The sequence below is a fragment of the Leptinotarsa decemlineata genome, unplaced genomic scaffold (assembly GCF_025532065.1).
Source record: "Leptinotarsa decemlineata unplaced genomic scaffold, Ldec_3_MD MMD2_P_RNA_scaffold_7, whole genome shotgun sequence".
Lineage (NCBI taxonomy): Eukaryota > Metazoa > Arthropoda > Insecta > Coleoptera > Chrysomelidae > Leptinotarsa > Leptinotarsa decemlineata.
In genome coordinates this window covers 1,803,466-1,817,102 of record NW_027412534.1, presented here as the reverse complement: position 1 = coordinate 1,817,102, position 13,637 = coordinate 1,803,466, and the positions used below count along the sequence as shown (strand labels likewise).

Genomic DNA, 13,637 nt, shown 5'->3' with positions numbered 1-13,637 from the left:
ATTAAAAGAACGAGATTTTGATGTCCGTTTGGGGTTTTCATTCTGGTTTCAAGGAGAGAGAGAAGAAAATGTACTGTTTCCGTATAAAATTTTATGGACAGATGAGGCAACGTTCTCTTCAAATGGAACGGCAATGGCATATGGATATGAAATTGCCGTAGACACAACTTTTTCAAGTAACTTTTTGTTAAATTCGATCTAGAAATGCACTTTCTAAATTTTCTTCAAAAAAAAAGTTGAATTTGACAAACACTGAACGTCAGTGGGTCGCAGTTGTCCGCATCATTTCAAGTTAAATTTAAAGCACAAACAAGTGCCGAAGTTAAACTTCATTGAAACTTTTCGAAAAAAAATTCACCATATGATGCGCACTTTAATGGTGACACTGTATAATTTAGTTGCCATGAAAGAATATGGTCTTTGTGAAATTGACTTTTCGACAGTAGGATATGTTAGTTGGTCGAGATGTCGTGTGTTATAGTCGTGGTTTCGTGATGATGCTTTATTTTTGCTGAAATGATACTTCACGTTTGTACAATAGTAATATAATTGTCTCATATTCATAACTTCACCCTCTTCATACAGGAGATCTGACGAGAAACGTGAATTTCTAGACATAATCAACTTCATGAATCTCCTTTGTAATACCTCTAACGGATTGAGGTGTACACGCAGAGCTGATCCCCATGCTGTTATACCATATCTCAAATGGAACTATATAATTAATTGAGTTTCTTTGTGAGGTAAGTAATTTTTCAAGAAACGGAAGTTGTGAAGCATTGTTTGCAGTTTTTTTATTGTATATTTTATGTGAGAGTCCCACCTTAAGTTTCTATATATTATGTAGACGCCCAAGTATTTGATTTCTCTCAGGGAATCTATTTTTATTGGTTTTCCTTGTTCGCCGACATCAAGAGTTTCACGTGGACAATCATTGGATAGATTGCAGCTTCACTGTCAGGAGCCTTTGTTGAAACCATTTTTTGAGCAAGTGGAAGTCTGTTTCTACGTTCTTTTTCAAATCAAGCCAAGTGTCTGCCTCATAGAATATTGCAGTATCGTCTGCGTATCCAATTATTTTCCCAACGCTGTCCAAATTGAATAATTCATTTAGATATAAATTGAAAAGCAGAGGACCCAGTACCGTACCTGTGGAACTCCACATTCTATTTGTTTTTGATTGCTAATTGTATCTGCAATTCGCACAACTTGCATTCTATTTCGAAGATAACTTTCAAAAAGCGTTTGGCAGTTTCCTCTGATACCATTATTTTCTAAAGTTTGTAGGAGTAGTTGATGATCGACAGAATCGAAAGTCTTCGTTAGGTCTATAAATAGACACAAAGAAGGTTTTCTTTCTCCAAGGATTTGTGTATCAATTCTGTCAGTTCAAGAATCGCGTCTTCTGTTGAGGTTTTTTCTTTGAAGCCAAATTGTCTATCTGAAATCAATTCGTATTCGGTTATAAATGAGTTTATTCTTTTCTTTAGCAATTTTTCGAAAATGTTTGATAGATGATAAACGAGATTGGTCTATAATTTGTGATTTCAGTTTTATCTCCTTTTTTATGAATAAGAGTCGCTACTGCAGTTTTGAATGAATCGGGCCACACACCAAGTAATATACATTTATTAATAATAAAAACTAAAGGATTTAGTATATAATGTGATATTGATTTTAGCAGTTCTGCTTTAATTTCGTCTTTTTCTACCGCCTTTTTGTTTTTAAGGTCGCAGATTAAAGCGTTTACTTCATTTTTATCACTTAGGCTTAAGACAAAAGAGTTTGGTAAAATGTTTGGATGAGAAACGAGGTTATTATTTTTTATTATTACATTTGCCAATTTCTTTCCAATATCTACGAAATTATCGAGGAATTCATTGGCTATGTCTCTGTTGTTTGTACTCCCTGATCATTTTTTATTGGTCCAATTGTGGTTGATTCAGGTTTCGTGACGGTGATTTCTTTCACAATAGTCCATAGTTGTTTGGTATCTTGTTTTTTGTATTCTATTTTGTTCTTATAATAATTTTGCTTGGTGATTTTTATCAAATTGATGACTTTGTTTCCCAAACTTCTGTAACGGTTTTTTAATAGAATGCTGTCAGGGTATTTGAGACTAGTTTTGAATAAACAATATTTTTCGTTAATCATTTTCAGTAAAGAGTTTGTTAACCATGGTGCAATTTTGATATATTCTCTAAATCTCTTCTTCAGATTGGTACAACTATTTAAAATGCTCAAAATTGTAGTGATGAAGTTATTCAGTTCTATATTTGGATCTTGGATCAGGTATACGTTTTCCCAATTTGTGTCTTCTAACTTTTTGTATAATTTCTTATAATTTATGTATGGAATATATTTGCTGTTAGATTCATTGTTATGTGTGCTTTTTGTAACTATTTGTAGTATTGTCGTTGAGTGGTCTATTATATTTGTTTTCACTATGAGGGGTATAATCGTATCTGTTATATTTGATTTTGATTTAATAAAAATATGGTCGAGACATGAGTTTACTCTTGTTGGCTCATTGATAGTGGAATTATATCCATATTCATTCATTTAGAGTACTTAAATATTCAAATTTATTTTCATTATTTTTGAGAAGATTTGTATTCTTATCGCCGATGAATATATAGTAACTTTCTGTTTCGATTTGATTATTTTCAAAGTATTTCTGGAGAATATACGAATGAGATCACCTCTGTCGGAAGATGGTGATTTATAGCATGCTGTCACGAATATAGATTTTTTTACAAATTCAATAATTGTTTTTAAAAATTTTATGTGCTCCATTTCAATAATATCAAAATCGAATACATACTTGTTTTTTATACAAATTGTTGTCCCATCATTTTGATTATAATTACCTTCATTGTAAATCGTATTGTAACCTGGTATATTGTATAAATTGGTGTTTAAGATTCTCCTGGTTTCTATTAATACAAGATAGGCCGTTTTCACACTAGCCGACACACCACCGACACGATATCGGCCCGACATCGGCCCGACAACACTGGAGTAAACATAGCATTTAATACAAGGGAGCGCTTTCAGACTAGACGAAATGTCGGCGTCGGGTCGGTATCGGTGCCGCCATGTCGGCGGGCACCACCTGCCCCACTACTATCGGCCCGATAATTTAGCCACCGGTTGTTAGTTGTTTGTTCGTTCTTCGTTCTGAAGTGTTTTTAAAATGAGTGTATTTAAGTATGACATAGTAACTCTGATTGAATTAGTCGAATCAAAGCCTTGTTTATGGGATAAAAGTGATGAGGGAAACAAAAATAAAATTCTTCGTCAAAGGAGCTGGAAGGAAATATTTGAATACCTAGAAGATGGATATGACACATTAAATACGGAAGAAAAGAAAAAAGTCGGTAAGTACGTACAATTTTTAATGTACCTTTTTAGTTTAGTACATTATGTACATTGTTGGTTGAGAATCCTATTAGTTCATAATAGCCTTAGATTTTTGATAACTGCCAAGGTAACTTGCCTTCATCACTCACAAAATAGTTGGCAAAAGTTGTGCGAACACCTCTCCCGGTTTTTCCTGTTTCCTTCGTCTTCCTGGTTAGGTTTTGGAATTGAGTTCCTGGAACTATCATTTCGTCATCATGTCCTCCCACGTCTCTCGACCGAACTATATTGTGTAAAACCACACAAGCTTTGACAATATTTTTGGAAAACTGTTTAGAAACATTTAAAGGTCTATGGAAGATCCTCCATTTGTTGCTGAGGATGCCAAATGCACACTCAACATACCTGCGAGCTCGGTGTAGTCTGTAATTGAAAACACGTTGCTTAACACTCATATTATTACTTGAAAACTCCTTCAAGATGTGTTCGTGAATAGCAAACGCACTGTCACCAAGAAAAACATGTGGCACTTTTATATCTTTTGGGGGAAGACCCTTCGACGGAGGAATGTCTAGTTCTCCAAGACTTAACTTTCTCCAAAATTCTGTACATTGTAGAATGGAAGAGTCACAATCCTTACCATATGCACCGATATCAACATAGACAAACTTGTAGTTAGCATCTACAATAGCTAACAGTACTATGGAATGAAACTTTTTATAGTTAAAATGCACTGATCCAGCATGAGGAAAATTTTGTATCCGAATGTGCTTGCCGTCTATCGCGCCTAGGCACATTGGAAAATTTGCTTTTCTTTTAAACTCGTCTGCGACTTCTTCCCAGTCTTGCCGTTTCATTTCTTTTAGGTATTCGCCACAAAATATGTCCCATATTTTACTGCATACAATATTAATTATATTGCTTAATGTAGAAATGCCAATCCTAAATGTGTAATGCAAATCTGTCAATGTGTTTCCTGATGCCAGATACCTGTAACAATAAATGTAACTATAATACAGGTATAAATACGGTAAATTATTACAGAACTAGTTGTTACCCGCAGCTTGAAAAACAAAACAGTTGTTTGATAAGCATAACACTACAAAATGATTCTTGTTTCAGGCGATGTCATAATGAAGAAATGGGAAAACATAAGGGATGCTTTCATACGTTCTCAAAAAACAAAAAGTGGACAAGCTGCAAAAAAGAGTTATATGTACGCCGAACACTTGCAATACCTACTGAAATCAATCCAAAAAGATGACACCATAAACAACTTGACTCAGGCTGTGCAACCAGAAGATGAAAGTGATACACAAATTCAACCTCTATCTCCCTCAGAAACCGAGGTAAATGATCATGCGATTCTTCCAAATGATTCACAAGTAATATGTGCTAACGTATCTATTAACCAAAAGAAGAAAGTAAATAGACCTCCTGGAAAAAACTTGAAAAGACGGGAACCTGACTTCATTGAGCAAGAAATTCTATCTGAAATTAAAAAGCCTGCACATGTACCTACTGATCACGAGTTAATGCTGCTCTCGTTTAAGCCATACATACGTGACTTTAACGAATCTGAATTACTTGATCTTCATATGGAATTTCTGGGGGCTATTAAATCTATAAAAGACAAACGATCACGTCCAAGCTCAGCTGCTCTTTCCACTTTTAACTATCCAAGCACCCACGACTTTGTTTCATCTGGTAATTCCGTCTACCTCCGAAATGATGAAATGGGAAGTTCTGCTTGGCCTTAAACCTAAGCTGATACTCAAATATTGATATTACCATAGATTAAGAAATACAGTACCATTGTAGCAATGTAATAAGTATAGGTAACTTTTTTTGGGAATTTTTGTAATCTGAAAGCATAAATTAAGTTTTCATCAAATAAGATGTTGAACTAATATTTACAATCCACTTACCTTAATGTTACTGACAACATTTCTTCAGGTGGTATTGCCATTCGGAATTTGGTGTCTTCTTTCTTGATAGAATCACGCAAGTTCACAACTAAGTAATCAAATGTAGCATTACTCATTCGGAAAAAATTAAAAAACTTTTTTTCCTCCGAAGCTAATTTCTCAAATAGAGTGTAGAATGCGCCTTCTACATACCGAACTTTAATGATCGGGTGGACCCAATACTTCCTCATGTATTTCCGCCTCTTAGATCTTAAATGCAACAAATATAACAAATACAAACGTCTGTCAGCCATTTTTTCACGTTTATAAAACACAGAGCTGCTACGTCGAATTACTGCCACCGACTGTCTGTCTGATGTGAAAGCACATCCGATTTTATCAGGTCGGCATCAAATCGGGTAGGTGTCGGGTCGGTGTCGGGTCGGGGTCGTGTCGGCTAGTGTGAAAACGGCCATAGTCAAAGTCAGTGTTTACATTTTGTAAAAATATTTTGAACTCATCGAGGTTTTTATCAATGCTTCTAATGTTGTTATGTAATGAAGTAAAACTGTTATTTTCATTGTTCACTTCTAATATATTTTTACACTCGCATGCGTTATTTATGGTGAAAGTTCTAGCTGAATCTACTTCAAAGTCTCGAATATACTGGTCCATTATCATCAATAATTTCTAATACATACATACGTTTGAATAGAGAGTAAAGTATGGGTATTATTTTGCTGAATTTTTTCTTTCCTCAGGGTGTGTTACAAGATGTGACTTGGCTAGGGTTTCTGTCTTCTTCATCAGTAGTTCTTCTCTCTCTTTACCTCTTTACTCATTTTTTTCTTCTCCATGTCCTTTGCAGTTGGGGTGAGTAGTACTAGATCTGTTTTTTGGGGTGTTGGAGTAGATGGTACACTTATAGAATTCTTCTTTTGTTCATATGCTATATCCTCTTCTTCTTCAGGTGACTTCATCAAATATTCATGTGTATATTTTTCACCATTCACTATCAAGACACCGTTCACTATAGTTGCCGATGATCCTTTTTCTCTGGCTAGTTTGAGTTGTCCGTATAGGAATTTCCTTTTCTGGTACTCTGGTACTCTGGTACTCTGGGTACTTCTGGGCAATCAAGATCCCTGTATTTTTCAGTTTGGTCCTGTCAAGTTGGAGTATTTCAGTTTTCAAATTATATGTGGACACTTCAATTATTACAGGTCTAGTTGTATTTGTATTAGCTCTGATTGTGATGACTGTGAACTGTTGCGGAATTGATGAAAAATAAGACAAGGTTCTGAAATAAACGTAAATTTTGTAAAGTAAGATTATACAATTCAGGTCAGAAACTGTATAATAAATTCTTAGCCTTGTGAAAAGGAAAAATAAACAATACTGAGTTAAATTATCACAAGGGTGAGAAATGTTGATTTTTGAAAACATTGTTTTGAGATGATTTCCTGTGCAATCATATGGCACATAAATTGTAGAAATGATAAGGGAATTCTGTCTCTAGATGAATGATACTTCGTTAAAATGAATCTGGGGGCCTATTTGAATTTTCAAACTGTTTGGCTTGTGTATCACTGAATGCCTTGAAACAACTATATACATTTGTTTTATTTCGTGTCATACTGGCCGCCGTGGCAAAATTTGTACATACTTTACATGAATGTTTTTTTAAACATTTTCCCAAAAGATTTCCACAAACATGACTCAAGCTGTTGCCTTCAGGAATGACTAGAGTTCTATAGTAATTTTTCTCGACTCTCAAACGTTTATAGGGATTTTTTGGAACTTCCACAAAAATATTCACTCTATTTATTTCAGCATCTGTAATATTAGATAGAATTTCACTAGTATTTTCTAGACAGTTTGTTCCTTCTGCCTGTGTGGAATACTGAAGAGAAAATGTGGTTTCGAAAGCTCTGGTAATTTGAACAAAAGTTGGGTTTCTGGCATTTCCACAAGTATTTCCCTGTTGACCAAAATAATTTTCCACACAGTCCTGATTTATATTCCTTGTCAATATGTAGGAATGTCCTTCACTACGTAGGGATTCTCAAAGTTGCAGACATTTTTATCTGCCACCCCTCTATGATTCTCATTTGTCCAGTCGTGTTTTTTCCTTTTTTTTTGATATTACAGTTGATTTGCTTAAAAATATTACCATTTCTTTCAGAAAATCAATTTGTTTTGATGTTGAGAAAAAAAGGTTCATTGAAATGTTTGACATCGTCAAATCGATTTGAATTCAAAATATCAAACAATTCATCCATTTTTTTTAATGAATGTATTCTATTGCTGCTATTGCTATTGCTGCTGATGGTATCTGATTGAAACTGGCATAAGTATCCATCGCTGTAGCTACCGAATGACTTGACTGGCTAATTTAACCTTCATCCTCAGTTGAAAATGAATGAAATTCAGTAAGTTTGAGTGCGAGTCTATATTGCTTTTCTTGATCCAAGTTGTAAAGTTGTCCAAGATGACTTTTGTTCGTTGTAAATTCATCAAATTTCAAAAATTCATCGAAAGAATGGTTTCTGCTACATTTCAGCAGATGAGAAGTATCAAAAAAGTTCTTCAACAAAGAAATATTGCTGCTCTACAGTCATTTTGAAATCTTATCTGGCAAGTGTATAAAACTTAACCAATCAGGAAAGGAATCGTATTTCGTGTAGAAACGTTTCATTTGTAAATTGCAAAGCGCTTTCGGCTGTTACGCCATCATCAGTGGTATACCTGCAAGTAAGTAATATTCAATGATATTTATTTCAATTTCAGATTGAACTTTAAATTCTTTCAATATTGTAGAATTACTTACTCGTCAAGTATATACAAGAAGATCCTGCTGTCTTAAGGTACAACAACTTCAGTAAAAACCACTCTGACTGGACATGAACAAGACAATAAGCAAAAATTTGCACAAAATGTGATTGTTTTTGTATGAATATTTTCAAAATCATTTTACGAGGAGGAAAAGGAAGTGAAAATTTGACATTGACACAAAGTCTTCAACTATAGTTGAAGACACAAAGACACAAATCAATTTCACAAGAAAAATTCTTCATATGTATCGTCTATAGCAATTTATTATATCCTTTCCATTATATGTTCATTCCTTCAATCTAACACAATGAAAACTAGAAAAATATACATTTTTCCCGTCAATTGGAAATCGAAAAACATTAATGCCAACATCACCTTGCAAATTATAGCTCAACACTTGTTCATTTCGAAACTAGACACGAATTTTTCACAGATACAAAACCACCACTTACAACGACTCCTATGTAATAATATTCCATGCCTCAACTTGGCTCGCTTGGTAAACCCATCAGATTCAGTCGTATTACCTCACTTCTACATCAATAATAATAATACTTCCTCGGTTTTTCGAGAAAACAAGTTAGCATTGGATATGTAGAATACAATTGGTAAAGACACGCCCGAAAAAACCATTGTATGGCGAAACAGTAGTTGGGGATGTTTGGTACACTGTCCAAATCTAATCCTAAGCATCTGACCCAATCTAACCTATCTTACGCTGGCACCAAAGAAATTAAGCCCTTATTTCGTAATGCACTATCACACTATCATATGATATTTAAACTCTAACAAACGTGGATAATGAAATTATATCACAAACTCCAATATGCTTTATTTCTTCATATCTAATTGGATATATAATTAATAATAAAACTGACATTTGTTAGGGCTGCCGCCTTCAATTCTCGTAATTTCATTCTACGGAATGAAATCGAATATCCTGATATTACTTTGCTTTGCCTCAATTACAGAGATTTAATTTTGTTATGAAAATACGGCTTTCAGAATGGGTAAATTCTGAATAAAGTTGAAACTCAATTGAACGAATAATTTTTATCATCGAAGGAATGTGTTTCTCATTAAAATTGTTTTGTATAACTTAATGAAACAGTATCCCCTCGGAAATATAACAGTAAGAAAGAATAATGTATAATTTCAATTTTTATGTAATTTTCATTTTCAACTTCCTGAATTGTTAGTTCGTCCTGGAACCTCTGGCGATCTATGAAAACACTTTCCCAACACCAGTTTGTAATCTACTTTGCAGTAGTGTTTGTTCATTAAATCTATTTGAAATTTCTACCATTTCATGTATCATATTTTGGTTCTCTAATCTGATTTCATCAATGCCTATATCTCTTTGATCTCTTTCTGTTACAGACTTCATCTACACATTCCCATAGAGCTTTGAAATTATTTTGATTTCTATTTATTTCACTTTGAAAAACACTTTTTTTGCTGCTTTGATAAGGTTCATCAGTTGATTCTTATAATCATTATAAAATCTTTCAATTTGTACAACGTCAGGATTATTCCATGAACATTTGTATAAATAATTTTTTTGTTATATGAGTGTTAGTATTCCTTGTGTTATCCATTTTTTCTAATATTGATTTTGTTTTTGACTCTTACTTCAGTGACAAGGTAATGAAAAATTCCAGGAGGAACTTTGAAGTAGAGGGTAAGTAAAACGTGAATCCAAAATTTTTTTGATAATTTATTTATTTATTACACGAACAGGGATACAAACAGAAAAAAACCAAAAAATATCCTCATTTTACATATGAAAGATAGTGAGTGAACAAAATATGAATGCTGAGTACATTACACGATACAGTAATGAATTAACAAAAAATTAAATAAACAGTATATGAAGAACCGATAACTAATCATAACTAGAAATAGATTTCACATACTTTTTAAATCTAAGGAAAGGTAAACTCAGTTTTTCAATATCATTGTGATGAGTATTGAAGGATCTGACAATTCTGCATGAAGGGGAGTTTTTTCTTAATTGATTTTTCTGAATAGGGTTGCAAAGAGATCATGGTTTCGCAAGTCTCTGCAAGGTGTATTCAAAGAAATTTTTGTTATCAACGTAGGATAATCGACAAGTTTATTGAATAATAATGATAATAAAAATAATAATCTCGGACCCAATGATCACTTACCCCACGGTGTGGGGAGTGGTCATTGGTTGATTATGCTGGCGCGCCCTTCCGAATGTATCGGGGCTTCGGAGGATAGGGCCTGACCAGCGCACACAACGGAGAAAAATAATAATAATAATGAGATTCATTGAACAACTGATACCACTTTGGCGAACTCGCTTCACCATAACATCTGATCAAGCAAAAGTCCAAACAGTGTGGGTCACTTTCAGAAGGGGTGTATTTCAGGGTGATTTCCTCAGTCCCCTTCTCTTCTGTATCTCACTATTGCCATCATGCGTTGCGCTCAGAAATACTCGAGAGTATAACTGTGGCACCCCCGGAAACCGGAGGCACAAGGTCACCCATCTGTTTTATATGGATGATTTTGAAATTTATGCCTCTGGAGAGTAGGATCTCAATCAGTATGAAATTCGGGATAGACTAATGTTCAATGGTTCATCTCAAAAGAGGACGATGAACCATTGATACTTGCTACGGAGAGGATGTGCAGCTCGTAGATGGAAGCATCTTACACCATCTGGATGCCGGAGAGACGTATACTTACCTCGGGGTGGAACAACGCCACTCACAAGAGGTAACTGCAGTGAAAAACTCTCTCCGCGGCAAGTATCTGTTTAAATCTGTTTAAAATCTGTTTAAAATCTGTTTTTCCGTTAACCAGCTGTCGCACCCCTACGAACGACAACCCTCAGAAGTCGAAACTTGTGCGAGCCAAGGATTAACGAGGCCTTACCTTTTAACGTGTGATTCCTAACACAACAACCTAACCTAACAGCACAACCTTCGACAGATCTGGTCATCGGAACTGTCGGGGAAGAACAAAGTAGCTGCAACAAATATGCTTGCCGTTCCAATCTTACTCTAATCGTTTGTAGTAGTGAAGTGGACTCGGGAAGAGCTATATCAACTCGACGTAAGGACCCAAAAAATGATGCATCTCTATAAGAGTTGAATCCCAAATCGTCCGTTCCACGGTTGTACTTCCCCCGACAACAGGGAGGTCAAGGACTTTTGAGTTTGGAGTGTCTACATGACAGAATGGTACTGGATACAGCCTATAAAGTCGTCAGGAGTTCGGATCCCCTTCTCTGCATGGTCCGTGCCCATGAGAGAGCAGGAATTGGAGCATTTCTCCTTAGGGCAGCTGCTCGAGCTGCTGATGAACTCGGTATAGTTTTCGACTCTGAACAAGGTGACTACAACTCTGTCACCAAGTTGGAACCCGTTCAGCAAAAAGCTTAGATAAAAGCCGCAGGGATCACCTTACTTCTGCGGAGACACAGGGATGAGCCAATGCATGGGGTCTTCTTCAATAACATTGAAGACCTTGGCTTATCAAAGCGCCTGACGTTCGCTTTTCTCAGGACGAGTGGGCTGAAGTCGGAAACTGAGGGGTTCATCATGGCTTGCTAGAATGGTGTCTTCAACACTTTAGTCTACCGCAGTCGCGTGATGGGTATAGAGGTTCCTGACACAAGGTGCAGGGCCTGCCGCGAGGCGCCCGAGACCCTAATGCACTTGCTATCAGCATGCCCAGCATATGCGGCCTCGGCCTATATCCATCGACATTACGCGGCCCTAAGAGTGCTATATTACCATCTACGGCACTCTTACGGTATTGACGATACACCGGTGTTGACCTACGCTCCGGGGGATATTGAATCCGTTGTGGGGAACGAGAAGTGCCGAACTTATTGGAACTTTTCGTTCCCCACCCTGAGGCTCATGCAAGCTAATAAGCCTGATGTAGTCCTTCTCGACCACCAGACCAAGACGATATTTGTCGTGGAGTTTTTAGCTCCTGGCGAGACGAATATCGTCATAAAAGAGAAGGAAAAACGGATAAAATATCGAGATTTTCTCTTCGAACTCCGCAGGCTCTATCCAGATCACTCTGTCAAGATGGTCGTTCTGATTATTGGAGTCCTTGGTGGAATGATGTCTTCTCTACTCTCAAATCTCAAAATCATACCGGCTTGCTGCACTAAGGCAGAAATCTTAGCCGCACAGATGCAGAAGGCTGTCATTCTTGGCTCACTGCGTTTACTCAGGGCACATGATTCTCGGACCCAATGATCACTTACCCCACGGTGTGGGGAGTGGTCATTGGTTGATTATGCTGGCGCGCCCTCCCGAATGTATCGGGGCTTCGGGGGATAGGGCCTGACCAACGCACACTACGGTGAAAAAAAAATAATAATAATCTTTATTCAATCCTTACAGATCATATACAGCATGATATAGGATACGTCACAAATAAAAAACCGTGTGATAATATACAAATTTACAATTAACAATATTAAAATATCACAATTTAATAGATTTGTTCACATATACATGAAAACATGTATAACATTTATATTCATACATCTGAGGAAAAACATTTTCATTTTGCATCAAGAAATTCTTTGATACTATAGTAACATTTGTCTTGCAAATGTACCTTCAATTTCGATTTGAAGATGTTTTTATTCCGTTGCTCTCTCAGGTTTGCAGGAAGATGATTGAAAAACTTGATACCTCTATATGAGGGGCTTTTTTCATAGGATGATGAGCTGTGTGCAAGAATTCTGAGGAGGTCTCCGTTTCTAGTTGGGTAACCATGGCAATGAGAAACTGTTTGATACATCTCAACATGTTGCATAAATAACATTATACATTTAAAAACATAAATACATGGAACTGTTAAAATTTTATATTTTTGAAAATATGGTCGACACGATTCATCTGATTTCAGATTAAAAATGAGTCGAATAATTCTTTTTTGGGAAACAGATATTCTGTTTGAATTACTGGAGCATCATCAGATGTTGATGTATCACGATATGTTACAGTAGATTAGAGCATAATATACATTGATGAGTTGATTGGTATTGAACATATTTTCTAATTGCAATATAGCATAGTAACCTGTGTTCACTTTTTTGCTTATGGCATCAATATCATTTTCCCAACTCATTTTACTATCTATATAAGTTCCAAGAAATTTCGTCGTTTAGAAAGATGAATAGTGCTATTTTTGACAACCACTGGAATATCAGTCACAGCATTAATATATCTGACATTTTTCTTCTATCTGTTAGAGACAACAAAGAATATTTTTTGAAAACGGGACGGAAATTTCCATTGATTATAGGAATGTCAGTTTTACGGGCCAATTGACGAATTTATTCTGAACACCTTCAATTCTCTGTTGGCAAATCGAATATTGTAGACTCCAAACTACAGATGCAAAGTTCAGACGACTATATACATAAGGGTACTATAGATTAAGAAGAGTTTTTGCATTTCTGAAATGTCTTGTATTTCTTATAATGAAACCCAATAAACCATTACACATATTAACGGTCTTCTCAAT

The 13,637-nt window shown here is 35.7% G+C and overlaps 1 protein-coding gene across 1 annotated transcript; it reads left to right on the top strand.

Annotated features, from left to right (window-relative positions):
* The first annotated feature begins 2,953 nt into the window (after nt 1-2,953).
* On the top strand, nt 2,954-5,260 carry LOC141480271 (uncharacterized). The gene is made up of 2 exons (XM_074170180.1): nt 2,954-3,380; nt 4,486-5,260. The coding sequence occupies exons 1-2, from the start codon at nt 3,197-3,199 to the stop codon at nt 5,121-5,123; spliced, it is 822 nt and encodes a 273-aa protein (XP_074026281.1). The 5' UTR covers nt 2,954-3,196; the 3' UTR covers nt 5,124-5,260.
* Nucleotides 5,261-13,637: the final 8,377 nt, after the last annotated feature.

Coding starts and splice junctions, on each gene's coding strand:
- LOC141480271 (XM_074170180.1), top strand. CDS start 3,197: ATGAGTGTATTTAAGTATGACATAGTAACTCTGATTGAATTAGTCGAA. Junction 3,381..4,485: donor GGAAGAAAAGAAAAAAGTCG/GTAAGTACGTAC, acceptor TTCTTGTTTCAG/GCGATGTCATAATGAAGAAA.